General features: G+C 35.1%; 5 protein-coding genes across 14 annotated transcripts in view; 2 read left to right on the top strand and 3 right to left on the bottom strand.

Moving 5' to 3' along the window:
• The window catches only part of CASK (peripheral plasma membrane protein CASK), an 83,815-nt gene extending 80,985 nt beyond the window's left edge, over window positions 1-2,830 (bottom strand). For 3 of the 9 annotated variants that reach the window (XM_065313470.1, XM_065313472.1, XM_065313476.1), the window contains exons 1-3: window positions 1,797-2,830; window positions 1,529-1,641; window positions 170-275 (exon numbers count right to left, since the gene is read on the bottom strand). In XM_065313470.1, coding sequence (XP_065169542.1) covers window positions 170-275; window positions 1,529-1,641; window positions 1,797-1,855 — 278 coding nt within the window. In that variant the 5' untranslated portion in view covers window positions 1,856-2,830. The remainder of the gene's footprint in view (window positions 1-169; window positions 276-1,528; window positions 1,642-1,796) is intronic. The other 6 variants (XM_065313471.1, XM_065313475.1, XM_065313474.1 and 3 more) reach the window with 2 other exon arrangements.
• A 163-nt stretch (window positions 2,831-2,993) lies between these two features.
• On the bottom strand, window positions 2,994-3,719 carry LOC135800545 (ADP-ribosylation factor-like protein 6-interacting protein 4). The gene is made up of 2 exons (XM_065313804.1): window positions 3,262-3,719; window positions 2,994-3,207 (listed from the first exon to the last, which is right to left on the bottom strand). The coding sequence occupies exons 1-2, from the start codon at window positions 3,717-3,719 to the stop codon at window positions 3,072-3,074; spliced, it is 594 nt and encodes a 197-aa protein (XP_065169876.1). The 3' UTR covers window positions 2,994-3,071.
• Window positions 3,720-3,902: 183 nt separating this feature from the next.
• Window positions 3,903-5,385, top strand: LOC135800544 (probable peptidyl-tRNA hydrolase 2). Its single transcript, XM_065313803.1, has 3 exons — window positions 3,903-4,044; window positions 4,098-4,468; window positions 4,552-5,385. Exons 1-3 carry the CDS (start codon window positions 3,955-3,957, stop codon window positions 4,751-4,753), a joined length of 663 nt encoding a protein of 220 aa, XP_065169875.1. The 5' UTR covers window positions 3,903-3,954; the 3' UTR covers window positions 4,754-5,385.
• LOC135800543 (RING finger and transmembrane domain-containing protein 2) lies at window positions 4,954-8,000 on the bottom strand. The gene is made up of 3 exons (XM_065313802.1): window positions 6,826-8,000; window positions 5,422-5,637; window positions 4,954-5,334 (listed from the first exon to the last, which is right to left on the bottom strand). The coding sequence occupies exons 1-3, from the start codon at window positions 7,720-7,722 to the stop codon at window positions 5,101-5,103; spliced, it is 1,347 nt and encodes a 448-aa protein (XP_065169874.1). The 5' UTR covers window positions 7,723-8,000; the 3' UTR covers window positions 4,954-5,100.
• Window positions 8,001-8,755: 755 nt separating this feature from the next.
• On the top strand, window positions 8,756-15,168 carry Tsp68C (Tetraspanin 68C). 2 transcript variants are annotated; one of them, XM_065314475.1, is made up of 5 exons: window positions 8,756-9,334; window positions 13,688-13,909; window positions 13,991-14,173; window positions 14,240-14,449; window positions 14,540-15,168. In XM_065314475.1, exons 1-5 carry the CDS (start codon window positions 9,287-9,289, stop codon window positions 14,912-14,914), a joined length of 1,038 nt encoding a protein of 345 aa, XP_065170547.1. In that variant the 5' UTR covers window positions 8,756-9,286; the 3' UTR covers window positions 14,915-15,168. The 2 variants fall into 2 exon arrangements, with proteins under 2 accessions (XP_065170547.1, XP_065170546.1); XM_065314474.1 differs by lacking the exon at window positions 8,756-9,334 and adding an exon at window positions 10,612-11,026.
• The last annotated feature ends 156 nt before the right edge of the window (window positions 15,169-15,324 follow it).

The raw sequence follows: 15,324 nt of genomic DNA, 5'->3' as shown, positions 1-15,324 counted from the left end.
TGCCGGTTGCAACGAGTGCAATATTCACTAGTGACATTCATTTTTATTACATGAAACGCGCAGAGCAGAGCAACGCTCGCATCGACAAACTTTACATTCGCTCAATATTTGCTTTGCGAACGTTAAATAAATTGCAAAAATGTTTATTAATTTATTCGAATTTACTTACATTTCAAACACCATGTATAACATCCCTTCGGAGGAGTAGGTCTCGAGGAGTTCTACGATGTGCGGATGTTTTAGCATGTGACATATTGTTGCTTCTCGTTTTAAATCTGGAAAAAAAGGAAAATTTAATGAAATTGTTTGTGTTTTTGTTAATAACTTTTAAACGCTTTTTTAGAATTTATCATGTTTAGTATCAAATTAAAGAGGGGTTCATGGCGAATAAAATGATACCAAGGTTGATAATATCTGACTAATATACAGGGTGTTGTAAGAATTTTAAAATATTTTTGTAATAAAATTTTAGGAAAACTCAATTTTCTGCGTTTTTGTTAATAACTTTTAAACGCTTCTTTTGAATTTATCATGTTTGGTATGAAATTAAAGAGGGGTTCATGGTGAATAAAATGATACTATGGTTGGTAATATGAAACTAAAATACAGAGTGTTGCAAGCAATTGAAATATTTTTTGCAATAAAATTTACTCAAAAATCATTTTTGTGCGTTTTTTGTTTATAACTTTTAAAGTATTCATCCAACATAAACAAATTATATAACAAATTAAAGCTAATTTAACACTGAATAAAATTATGTAAATCTTATCACCTTATCATTACCGGTTTAGCCGTAAAACGCATTTGAAAATGCATAAAACAAACTTTTCACTATTTTATATATTTATTAGGATTTATAAAGTTTTAAACAACTTTTTAATCTATTAAAAGCCTAACTCGAGTATCACTGAACCCAGAATCGACAATATCTGCTGAAATATGAGCACTCAGCACGCCAACGAGTAAAACTCCTCTCGAAAAAAAACTAAAACGTATAAAATAAAAGTTTCCAAGTGTAGAAACGTGCTCTGAATAGAAACATCGTAACGAGATGTTTACCTTTGCAATTTACACATGACATATTCCATTATAAACATTATAAACATTATAAACAATTTTATTATAAAAATAAAACCAAAAAATGCGAATTTATTTTGTTTTTATACTAAAATACGTGCTAATTTAAGCAATAAATTACTTTTTAATATTTATTTTTAAGTCCTACTCTGTATAATATTTATACAATGTGTTTGCTTTAAATTTAAATACTGTTTACATAAATTTCCGCCGGTGTCTCTGCGCGAATGTTTGCGAAATATGTTTCCGAATGCGAATTTGCAATTTCCGCAACCCACATAACATTAACATAACTAATGTACGTAAAACGCGCTCGTCACCAACCTAACCTCTAAAAAAAACAACTGTCGTTTACATCACAACAGCGTTATTTACTGCAGTTGCACGCAATTTAAAGTGAATAATGTTTTATTTGTTTGTTTTTTGTGTGTATAAAGTTTGTTTCACGTACCTTCTGTGCTGAGGCCTGGACTCGATGTGAATTTCGCCACGTCTACGATTTTGACAGCAAACTGCTGCCCTGTTTGACGATGTAGACATCTCTTGACGACGCTGAACGGACCTCTGAAGAAGAATAAAACATGATTCAACAAAATCAACAAGTTGTGTAACTATGGTAACAAAATATCGTAACCACGGCAACGGAATGACGTCAGAGATGTTAAAATGGTTGCCTATGTAATTTTTTGTTTAAAATTTTTGTTTTTAAGGGATTTTACCTGCCAACTTCCTCGCAGAGGTCGTAGACGTCGTCGAAGAGCACCTCCTCGTCGGCCATCTTCCGGCGCGGCGGTTTTGGGGGCGGACGCTTGGGGTTAGCGTGCGGGCGCGCGTGCACGCGCCTGGAGACGGTGTTGGTGGTGTTGTGGGTTGCGGCACTGGCGTGATTCACCACCACGAGCACCAGGAGTACGGGGCGCGCGCGACGTCGCGACGCCCGCTTGCCGTCGCCGCTCGATGCCGGCGCTGCCGCCGCCGACGCCGCAGCCGCACCGACCGAGGGCGATTCGCGTCGCTTGCGACGTCGCGTCCTCAGGCGCACGTCGACTTCGGTGGCAGCCACCGCACTCACGATCTGCACACCGCACACGTACACACGCCAAAAGACGACGCCGGAACCGCACCCGCACGCACTGCACTCCGGAACGCGCGCTCGCCGAGGGGTGGACGACGCCTGCCTGTCCGACGGCTGGGTCTAGCCCTTTACGCGCCCTTCGCCACCCTCTCGATACGGTTTTCCACCACTGGTGGCGCTGTAGTCACTCGAGAGCATTAAGCTTTCCACAACCCCTATACAGGTGTATATTGGGTTGCCTACTCAACAACACAACAGTAAACTTTATTTTAACACAAAACCTGCGCTGTAATGTTTGATATTTCGTTGTTTCAACTGTGAAAACGCCTAGTAATAACGCGGACGTGATTCACGAGTACAATTACACCGATTACTCAGCGATTTACGCACTGCAAACGCACACGAATCAAAATAATCCACAAAAAACCACTTTCTAACTGTTGTTTCAAACAAATTTGCTTGAAACAAACGCGCGACGTCACAAACACTTGCACTTAGTCAAACACAAGACGCACGCGTTTTGTTTGCGCCAATTATCGAATAATAAGCGCTAATTAAGCGGACGCGCGCGGAAATCGCCGATATTTGTATCACGAGTGCGGCATCCTGCGGGCGCTTGAATTCTTGCACAACACGCTTACGCAAAACGTGCTTGCCGACTCACTGCGATCGTAATAAAATGTAAACATTAATCAGCTGGCAGCAGGAATGCACTCTGAGTGGGGGAGCGCTTTAATTCCTGCTGGTTGTATATTTAACGTGTATAATTGGTTGCCTAGCGTAAAAACACGCAAAATGCAAAAATCAATATTTTGATTTAATATCAACAAAAATTGATGTGTTTTAGTAAAAACAACTAAATATTTATTAGTAAATAAGTGTATATAAGCTATATTAAGCTATTTTAGAAAAATATCGTTCATTTTCTAATATTTAATTGTTTTAAATTCGATTGAAAGTATTCGCCGTCTCCACGCGTTGCTTGTTGATTAATCTGTGTGTGTCTTTCACGACTGACAATTTCTTCAATTACCTCACCATCTCCTTTGATTAATCTAAGAAAAACACGTATTAAATTGTGTTTTAAACTTGTTTAAAACTGAATATACCTATAACGTCCTGTGGATTCATCAAAAACTCTTTTTACAACACTTTGTTGTTTTTCCCACTGTTCTTTAGTCATTGGAGTCATAGATTTGTCCATTAAGTCAAGTGGAATATCATTTGAGGCATTATTATCATCATTTTTTACCTTTTGTTCCTTTTTCTCAACTTTAATCTGCTTTTTTTCTTTGTGAGACTTCTTTCGCTTTGATTTCTTGTCTGTTTTGTGTTTCTTTTGCTTCTTTGACTTGGATTTATGTTTAATTCTAGAAGATTTTGATTTTTTCTGTTTCCTTACAGTGTAATCCTCCTCACTTGATGAAGAACTCGTCGATGATGAACTGGAAGACGACGATGTGCTATGTTTGCGTTTTCTGCGCTTTTCAGTCTTTTTCAGCTTTTTATAACTGATTTCCTCGTCAGACGACGATGTACAGTCATGTTTACGCTTGGCAGGCAGCATTTCATCTATAAAAATATGTAATGCAGGATTATTTATAGCATGACAAGATGTTTACGGCTTAGAAATGTCGGGAAATCGCACGAAAAGCCGGAAAAATTAGGTTATTCAGCACTGTGAGGTTACGTCCTCAATGCCAAACAAATCAATCAACAACCGACCCGATTAACTGTTTCGCAAGCGTACGCAACAAATAATCGCGTTTAATTGTCATCCAAGCCCATAGAAAGCAACAAAAATGAGCGCGGATTATAGCACGTTCATGCCCAACCCGGAATTGCTGGATTCCATGATGCAAATGGGCATTGACACAGAAACAGCAAAGATTGTAAGTTAATCAACATAAAATCTATAAACCAACTTAATATGTATCATTATTAGGCGCTGTATAAAACTGGCAATCAATCCTGTGATGCAGCAATTGCTTATGTATTTGATAATCCATTATCCGAGCAAGAACAACAGCATGAAGCTCCAGAGTCAGAGGCACCTGCACAGGTAGGCTCGAAATCATCATCATCATTGGAAAGTAAGAAGAAACAAGCTCGGCAGGCGTTAAGAGAGCGTGAAAACGATGTGGAATCTGCTGGTGGGCCTCATTACAAAATGGTGTTCGTTGTCAACTCACAACTTGAGATGGGCACAGGAAAAATAGCTGCACAAGTGGCACATGGTGCTCTAGCCCTATACAGAGCTTTGAACGAAGATGAAACAGCGAATTGTGAAGCTCTAGAGGATTGGGAGCATGAAGGGTAATGATTTATTCATAAAATTAACAATTTTATGTTTATAAAGTAGGCAACCAAATGTACACCAAACATGTTTTGCGTTTCAGTGAAAGATGCATTGTTTTGCGAGGTTTACACGAGCGTCATTTACAAGATCTACGCTCGACAGCATCATCTGCTGGTTTACTTGCACATTTAGTGCAAGATGCCGGTCTCACAGAGGTCGTCTCGGGCGCAATCACAATTCTCGCCATCTTCGGCGCTGAAGGGCAAGTGAACGCCATCACCGGCGACCTCGGCTTGCTCTAGACCCGCCGATCGCCCACACACACAAAACACACTCCTCCCCTTGCACTGACTCACTCACGCGAGTTTCGCTTAGCCATCTTACATTTTAACATTTCTTAGTCGACACGATCTAGAAACAATGAAGAGAAACACAGAAAACGAAAAGCAAATCAACGCCTAATTTACGCAGGGTGTGATCATGCGAATGAAATGCGGCGACATTTTAACGATAATAACTATTAATTAATATTACACAACAATTTCAAAGTGAAGAAAGGAAGAGAAATGAATGATTAGTCATCAGCTAAACAATTTTCAAAGAATATAGTCCGGTTAAAATAATCTAGATCCTATGTGTGGAGGAATTCTTAGAAGAGCTGCAGGAAGAAGGTGGTGGAGCCGTCGCGCCATGATGGATCGTCGACGATCTTCGACCGGCAGAGTGGACATGTCTGCTCGCGGTCGAACCACGTCGTCACGCAGTTCTCGCAGAAGATGTGCCGACACTGCAGCAGCACCGGCTTCTCGTAGTCGTCGTGGCAGATGGGGCAGTGCTCGCCCGCCGTCTGCACCTGCTCCTTGCTCGGCGACGAGCCGATCGCCTGTGTGCACAGCGATGATACGAATATTAATAAAAATTGATTAACACGTAATTGTTACTATTTTTATTATGATTAGTATTAACTTACGACGTTTTGGAGGAGTTTTAAGGTCGCCCGATGGAGCATCTGCATTTTACTCCAGAGATACGCGCCTTTTGATACGAAATATGCGGCGCAGAGGAGGACACCCACCATTTTTCCGGTGCCTTGGTAGGAGTCTAGGAGGTATTTTAGCCATGGGGGTGTTGTGGCTAGACTACGGTAGAATTGTGAGAATGATTCCATGAAAAGGTAAATTTTTCCCTGAAAATTTAAGAAAATTAGTTGTAATTTGATAAGTTTTGGTGATAAGATGGAAATTTCTTCAGTAAGTGATTAAGAGTTAAATTCTGCATCGGGTGATATGAAAAATTGTTTGTAGCAAGTTAAAATATGAAGTTATAGGCAAAAATAGCAAAATATTGATGGTTTTTGGTTAATTTTGACAATATCTTTAATAACTTTTGATCTAATTATGATTTTTCGAAATTTTAGAAAGAATATAGTGAGGAATTAGTTCTAGAATCAATATTTCTCCAGAAAAATTGATTTTAACCAGTTTTACGGCTTTTATTGCTCAAAAACCATGATTTTTTGACAAATTTTGACAAAAACTTCAATAACTCTTGATCTAATCATGATTTTTCAATAATTTCGAAAGGATATAATGAAGAATTTATTCTAGAATCAATATTTCCCCGAAAAAACTTAATTTTAACTGGTTTTACGACTTTTATTGTGCAAAAACCAAGATTTTTTCACAAAATCATGAATTTTTGGCAAATTTTAACAAAATCTTTAATAACTTTTGATCTAATCATCATTTTTCGAAAATTTAAAAACAATTTAAGGAAGAATCTGTCCTAAAACTAACATTTCTCACAAGAAATGAATTTTCACTCGTTTCACCGCTTTTAAAACCCAAAAACCATGATTTTCTGTCAAATTTCAACAAAATCTTTAATAACTTTTGATCTAATCACAATTTTTCGAAATTTTAAAAACATAATCATAAAGAATCTCTTCCAAAATTAATATTACCCCCAAAAACATCAATTTTACCCATTTTACCACATTTGCCACCCAAAAACCATGATTTTTCTTTCAAATTTCAACAAAATCTTCAATAACTTTTGATCTAATCACATTTTTTCAAACTTTTAAAAACATAATCATAAAGAATCTCTTCCAAAATCAATATTACCCCCAAAAACATCAATTCTTACCCATTTTACCACATTTACCACCCAAAAACCATGATTTTTCGACAAATTTTAACAAAATCTTCAATAACTTTTGATCTAATCACAATTTTTCAAAATTTTAAAAACATAATCATAAAGAATCTCTTCAAGAATTAATACCACCACCAAAAAAATAAATTTTTAACCATTTTACCACATTTACCCCCCAAAAACCAACAAAAATCACCAAAAACATCAAAATTCTTACCCGTTTTTGGAATGCAACAATAAATCCCGGCAGTAACGTGAAAACAATCTTCACCGCGATGGTAATCAGCTTCAGCACAAAGTCCGTGATGCCCACATACCACAACAGATCCCACTCGTTCATCGGAACTTTATAATCCTGTATAAAAATCAAACTCATATACAACATCTGATCGTCGAATATGTAATAAATGAAAAATATCCCTATGCCAATGTACACAGCCGCAAGCAGTAGTTTCGTGACATTCCTACGCTCGCGTTTCGTCGCTTCCTTTTTTACAACGGAATTGGCATTCGCAAAAATCGCAAACAACAATATCGTATTCAATATACCATCCTGATGGTCATACATACACTTGATAATGATCAAGAACATAAAAGGTAGATACTTGGCAATGAGACCCAGGATTTCCTGTGCCTCCATGTTCGCATGTTGAGCATTTTCAGCCTCGTCAGTTGGTGGAACTTCTTCAATCACATTTTCTTCACTGATAGCAGCTGGAGCATTGTTTGGCACATCAATATTCACCACGTGATTGCTTAGTGATGTATTATCATGATTTGATGTGGATGTTGAAGATTCCGAGGCTGTTTGAATATTTGGCTCGGATGTGGGTCTATTGAGAAACCGTGTGACATTGCCTGCAGTCTCAACCAAGGGTTGTATTTCCCTGACTACATGATGAAAGTTATCGCGTAGTTGTACGCTGCGTCGCTGGAAACTTGCATTTACAAATGAGCTGGCTCTCGTGATTGTTGGTAATGTTGAGGAGTGTGTCATTAAAAGACTGCGCATCGGTGCGTGGCGGCCTAGGGTCCTTGTGCCATCAGTGCTCTGACTACGCTGGAAGTATACTGGTAGAGATGCGGCCGATTCGGGGTCTGTACTTTGCTCCATTCTTGATTAATCTCACTTGTTTTATGCTCTTAAATATGCTTTGTTTACGTCGATTCTAAGGTTAGGTGATGAAATATTATGTTTGTTGCTTTATGTAACGCTGAGGGCATTTGTTCGCTGTGGTATTGCACAAAGGTTGATCGGATGAATCACCTGCGACTTACTTATCGCTTCAATTTGGAGCTAATGAGCTGTAATGAGTCAAAACAATAAAAATTTATAGCGCACTTACTAGTTGCGCACAGTGTATTGTATGCAACTTGTGTTGATATTATTAAATATTTTGAGTTTAAATTTAGAAAATTGAGAGATTGGTGGGAAATATTATAGATTATTTAATTTTAAAGTAATTACCAGTATTTATTTCGTTTGTTTTTGATTTTAAATACTTTAAAATATTAAAAATTAATATTTTGCGGCAAGTGCGGTTGCCTATACTAAATATTTGTAATATATTTGTTCTTACGTCGATTATCTATAAATAAAAGCCGCAAACAAGTTGATAAGAAGATAAATAACATGTGTTTTGTCATAATCATGTGGAATATTACTTATTATGCTCAATTAAAGTCCAATTTCTTTAATTATGTTAATTTGACAGTATTTATGCACTATTTATGCATAAAACAATATTTATTTGACAGAAAATTAATGAATAATATTATAAATATATAGTTTATAGCATACTTTAAAAACTGATAATTTATTGCAATAAGCAGAAATTATACGCAATTATTCATTAAAATAAGAAAAGATTTTGAAAGTTAATTTCAAATTTTGCCCGCAGATGGCGCTACGATGCACTTATTTCAATAAATTCTGACCTTGTAGTCGAGTAAGCAAAAACTTTCATGAGAAACGCAAGCCGTGCGAGCTCACGTTCGCGTACAACATTCAGCTGCCTTAAACATAACTCTCTAGTCCATGCATAGATGTCTCTGCGATGCACATATTCGCAATAAATCCACAGCGTAGTTTTTGCTGCACATCACGCGATTTCATGCAGGAGATAACGTTGTTTACATTCAACGAAACTTTTTTACGCTGCGCATTCCATCCATAAATACACACAACTTGTTTTATAGTTCTAAATAAAACTTAAACAATTATTCCGTTAATTTAAGATAGAAATTACAGAAATAGTAAAACTTTACCAATTTTTACGCGTTTTTCGCAATATTTGACATTTTTAACTACTGACTACAATTCAATTGCAAGATATCCGCCATGTTGAATTGTTTCTAAGTAATAATAGCATGTAATTGTGATCTGTACATCCGGTACGCGCACAGAAAACAAATAAAAAATCAAAAACAAAAAAGTTGAGAAATTGAGCCGGTTGCATGATGCATGATGGTGGCCGGTAAACAATCGGGCATCGACGGATCAACAAGTGCTGCGCACAGGTTGGCATCTCGGTGGAGCGTGACGCGACACTTCCGGTTCAGCTGACGATTGTTTCAATTGTTCGCTGCCCTCGCAACTATCAGCTCAGCTCCGCAACTCATGAGGGACTAAACGTAGAGGCTAAAGAGATATACGATGCACATGCAATAAATGCTAAATGTGCATATTTACATCAAGAGGAGAAATGTATAACTTCCGGTTTGAGGTATTTATTATAATTTGCTAGTAAATTTTAATATTTTTAATGTTTTATTGAGAGACGTTGTTTTGTGAGGTAAAATATTAAAAATTGATTAATATATGGTGAGTTTATGATTAATTTTAACAAAATATTAAATAACTATAAAAAATATTTATTTATTAAACATTACGTGATTTTGGATTTACAATTTTATTTTTGAGTTGACATGTTTCGCACAGAGGGCATCTTCATTTATGAATGTTTATGTTTAATAAATAAATATTTTTTATAAATATACAACATGGATTACGTATTCACCAAAGAAAGTAATAAATTTATTAAATAACTTTTGATCTAATTAACATGTTTCAAAGATTTAAAAAGGATATAACAAGGAATCTATTCTAGAATTAATATTTTCATTAAAATAATTAATTTTACTCGTTTTAGTACTTTTACTGCCCAAAAACGATGATTTTTCGCCTGATTTTAAGAAAATCTTTAATAACTTTTGATCTAATCATGATTTTTTATTGATTTAAGCAGAATCCAATTTGGAATCTATTCTAAAATCATTATTACTTCAAAAAATAATTTTCAAATTGCTTTACTACTTTTATCGGCAAAAAACCTGATTTCTCGATAAATTTTAACAAAATCTTTAATAACTTTTGATCTAATCATCATTTTTCAATGATTTAAAAAGGATATATTAAAGAATCTATTGTAGAATCTATATTAGCCCATAAAGTATCAATTTTTACTAGTTTTAGTACTTTTACTGCCCAAAAACGATGATGTTTCGCCTGATTTTAAGAAAATCTTTAATAACTTTTGATCTAATCATGATTTTTTATTGATTTAAACATAATTCAATGAGCAATTTATTCTAGAATCAATATTACCTCGAAAAAATAATTTTCAAATCGTTTTACTACTTTTATCGCTCAAAAACCCTGATTTTTCGAAAAATTTGAACAAAATTTTCAATAACTTTTGATCAAATCGTCATTTTTCATAGTTTGAAACTGAATCTAATGAAAATTTTATTCTACAATTAATATTTAATGTTTTATCCAACAAAATATTAAAATTTACTCGAAAATAAGTAAAAATTCTGCAATTAAATGTAATAAATACGCTTTGCAGATGTAAAATGAAATGATTTTGTGTTTTACCTGAGAGTGTAACTTGTAACTTGCTGGTTGTTGATTGTCTGGTTGGGTGTTTGGGGGGGCTTCATGCTCTGCTAATTGCGATTTCCTTCCTGCCGGATGGCTGAATGTTGAATGTTGGAGGACTTCACCGGCGAGCACTGGTCGAGCCGCACGCGCGCAATATTTATTCAATTTTACTAAAAAAATACACAAAATTATAAATATAAACCAATCAATCAATAAATTTAATACTGTTTATAGTATATCAACAATATAATAACAAATACAATGGGTAATTATTGATTAAATAATGTTTAAAGGAAAGTTTCAATTGATTACATCGTATTAGTGCGGGTATGAGTTAAAAATAAATAAAAATCAGTCAAAAATGTAGCAACAATAGCAACAAACAGTAAAAATGCAGTAAACGGTTGTTAATCGAGAGAAAAGTGTGTTTAATTGAGAAATTAATGTTTATAGTGATTAATTATTAGTGTTTATGATGGTTTCTCTCGGTGGAAGTAAAGCACTCTTGGCTTTTTTCAATTTTCTCTTATTGGTGAGTAAAACAAGTAATAAAATATTAATAATTGTTGTAAAAGCAATAAAATCAATTATTTTGATAAAAATGTATTGATTTTTGTGTTTTTATTACGATTTTATGGGTTTTTCATTGTTTAGAAATGAATATTAAACAATTTTGCTCTAGAAATTCATTGGGTATATATACAATTAAAAGTTTTAATTTGTTTTTAAGTTTTTTAGCCGAAATATTATCATTTTGAGTTATTTTTTTATATTTTTGGTTATGTATTGTCATTTTTCAACAAATCACGTAGTGTATGATAGCTACGTTATGAGAATCATGACCAATCACAGTCGAGCAAAGTGGGCGGAGCAAATTTATACATTTTTAGTCTTTTTTGATTATTTTAATTAATTACTAGTATTTATGCGATTTTATCTTAATAAAAGTAAAATACTCTTCACTTTTATCAATCTTTTAATATTTTGGAGTAAAAAGTCATTTTTGATATTTTTTATGTGAAAAACGTGATTTTTATTACATTTTCATTGTCTAAAAATGAAAACTCAAACAATTTTGCTCTAGAAACCCATTGGGCATATAAACACTCAACGGTTTCCCTTTATTTATAAGTGGCCTCTATTATTTTTCAACTTCTGAGCCTCCAAGAACGCCGAGAGTAATAAATAATAGTGATTCTGTGTCGCCAACTCGCAATTTCAGCAATCATAGCAATTACACTGATGGTGGCCATTTTGGTTCGCTGCGCACGCACTCTTTGTTAAAGATGTGTCCTACTGGTACACAAATCACAACATCATGTCAAACAAAACGCTATAATTATCCTAACCATTTATAATCAGTATATTATTAAGTGTTTCTCTCAACTAACAACAAAAAAACAAAGAGAAACCAAAACAAAGTGAATTTTTAGTTTAATTTTGAGGTTAGCGCAAAATATTGGATTCAATAATGAATATAACCTAGAATTTAACCTGTTACGTGTGGAGTAGTGAGTGAATGTGTTTGTAGTCACTGCACTCATGGAGTGCAACCAGCATTGCATGACCATTACGTATTCACGTGTTTGGGAATTAAAATCAAAAGCAAAACATCGTTGTCGCATTGTTGCTACGCGTAGTACGAGTATAGCTTTCGTAATCATCGCAGCACGAGGATTAAATAATTAACGGCGAGTTACAAACAAAAGCAGTGGCCAGTCGTCCGAGCAGAACTAACCTTAAAACTGCCAGCGCGCAAAATTATTCATCTTTATATTCATTTTTATTATTTTTGATGTTTAATTAGGTAATTTATATGTTTACTGTTAGTTTTTGAGTAAATCACGATGTATATGAAATTTACGTCATAAGAATCATTACCAATCACAGTTAAGCAAAGTGGGCGGAGCCAAAACATAACAATTTAGTAGTTTTTGATGTTTTTAGACAAAAAATAATGTCAAAAATCGATAAATGTCACTTTTTAGCACTTTTACTAGCAATTTTCGACCTTTTACTGTAGGAAATATAATTATTTTATATTTTTATCTGATAGAGAATCTTCCAATCTTTCATAATCAACAATTTGTTGGTTGCTATCGCTTTTAGTTTAAGAGATATTAATTATCAAAAATCATCGAAAAAAAGTATCAAGCACCCCCCCTTGGCAATTTTTTCTTAAGAATGAAAATTTCATTTCTCAAATTTCCGTTTTAACTATCATATCTTATAGAGGATAGTCCGTAGATTAAGATGCTGCGATCAGATCTTAATTATCTCTTTTAGTTTACGAGATATTCGCATTTGAAAAAAATGGGCAAAAATTGAAAAATGTCACTTTTTAGCACTTTTACTAGCAATTTTCGACCTTTTACTGTAGGTAATATAATTATTTTATATTTTTATCTGATAGAGAATCTTCCAATCTTTCATAATCAGCAATTTGTTGCTTGCTATCGCTTTTAGTTTAAGAGATATGAATTATCAAAAATCGTCGAAAAAAAGTATCAAGCACCCCCTCTTGGCAATTTTATCTTAAGAATGAAAATTTCATCTCTCAGATTTCCGTTTTAACTATTCTATCTTATAGAAAAAAATCCGTAGATTACGACGCTGCGATCAGATCTTAATTATCTCTTTTAGTTTACGAGATATTCGCATTTGAAAAAAATGGGCAAAAATTGAAAAATGTCACTTTTTAGCACTTTTACTAGCAATTTTCGACCTTTTACTGTAGGAAATGTAATTGTTTTATTTTTTTATCTGATTGAGAATTTTCCAATCTTTCATAATCAACAATTCGTTGGTCGCTATCACTTTTAGTTGAGGAGATATTAATTATCAAAAATCGTCGAAAAAAAGTATCAAGCACCCCCCCTTGGCAATTTTTTCTTAAGAATGAAAATTTCATCTCTCAGATTTCCGTTTTAACTATTCTATCTCATAGAAAATAATCCGTAGATTAAGACGCTGCTATCAGATCTTAATTATCTCTTTTAGTTTACGAGATATTCGCGTTTGAAAAAAAGTGTCAAAAATTGAAAAATGTCACTTTTAGCACTTTTAATCACAGTTAAGTAAAGTGGACGGAGCAAATTTACTAATTTTGAATGTTTTTCCAGTTTTTAAGCAGAAATATCAACATTTTTTACGTTTCAAGTTATTTTTAACGTTTTTTGTTGTTTATTTTCAGGTCTGCGGATGTACGTTAATAATTGGAGGCGTAATAATTCTGCTGGATCCTGGGCGCGTCCTGCTCTCGCGATTATTGAGCCATGGCCCGCTTACAACCCTTCCGCATCCCTTACTTTATTATTTAGCGCTTGGTTTCGCCGTTGTCGGATTGGTCCTTGCCACTGCTGGCCTACTCGGCTGCTGGGCGTCGTGTCTTTATAGTTATTGCATGTTAACTACAGTAAGTACCAAAAAACACCAAAAAACATCAGAAAACATTAAAAAAAACGCAAAAACTTAAAAAATTCTAATTTTTTTGCAGTATTTTGTATTAATATTACTAGTTATGGTTGGCGAATGTGCCGCCTATGCAGCCGCATGGATATGGCCGCAATGCATGGGCCTGGGCGTCGTCGCCGACGAGCTCGTCAAGTCAATGCAGCGGAATTACGGCGCCGCCGGCCAGGAGCAGTTCACCGCTGCTATCGATCTGCTGCAAACTTCGGTAACACCAATATACAATGTGTTTGTGTCTATTACATTTCTAACCTCAAATTTTTACTCACTTTAGTATAGTTGTTGTGGAATCGTCTCATCAGTAGAATATGACACATCACTATGGCGTTTACAAGCTCTAGGACCAAGTCTAGCTGTTCCTCTGACCTGTTGTAAACTGGACAACTATAATCATCCTGCTGCGTATCTGGATCCTCATCCTGTCAATAGTTCGTTGTGTCAAGCGCTGGAAACATCACGCCAGCAAGGTTATAGGCATAGTGATGTAAGCAACCCACATTACACCAATGCATTATTGGTTGCCTATGTTAAATATCAAAATTTAATTTTTTTAATAATTTTTTTTTGTTTTTAGGGCTGTGGACAACATTTACAAGACTGGTTCAAGCAGCAATACATATTATTCCTTGCCGTTGGGTTGTTAATCGTCCTCGTAGAGTTTACAGTCCTGCTGAGCACGATTCTGGCGTGCACAAAGCTCTACAAGTACCGGCACGAGTTGAAAGAGACGCATGTCTTGCCAGCGGTGGGTAATGATAGCGGTGAGCGGCGGCATCGCGACGCCGGAAGTAATTCCGGCGTGAAGGCCGAGTTTCCCTCGCTGACGAAAGACGACGACCTGTACGTGACGTCGCGCGCGTCGCGCCTCCCCTACAGCTTCAGCAATCACGCGTACACGCTGAGCAACAGCTTTCGGCAGAACTATCGATTGGCCACTGGCAAGGCATGATGGTTCCGACGCCTCCGCGAACGGTTTCGCCGCCAGCGGAATCCACATGCGGAGAGTATGCTGTGGTAAAAGTAGAAAAACTTTAAAAATTTATTTTCATCAATTTAAGCTTTATTTTTAATTAAATTAGGCGTAAAGTGGTAGAATAAGTTATAATTTAGGTTATTTTAGTGTTATTTTATGTTTACCCAGTGTATTTTGCCATTTTTTTGTATGATTTCGTGTGGAAATTTAATAAACACGTTTGGTTATTATATTTTTGTGTATTGTGGGTTGCCTAGTATAAAAATATAAAGATTTTTTGATTTTATTGATGAAAATTAACAATAAACCGTTAAAAACGTAATTTTTGGTAGAGAAATTATTGTTTTAAATAAAATAAATGTTTTATGGTTGTTTTAAGCTTTTAA

Source organism: Atheta coriaria, unplaced genomic scaffold, assembly GCF_025399875.1.
Source record: "Atheta coriaria isolate IRGN ID8LTWV9N9 unplaced genomic scaffold, Caltech_Dcor_3.1 hic_scaffold_10_pilon, whole genome shotgun sequence".
NCBI classification, from domain to species: Eukaryota; Metazoa; Arthropoda; class Insecta; order Coleoptera; family Staphylinidae; genus Dalotia; species Dalotia coriaria.
The sequence above is the reverse complement of the archived record's forward strand: the minus strand, read 5'-3'. Positions and strand labels throughout refer to the sequence as shown.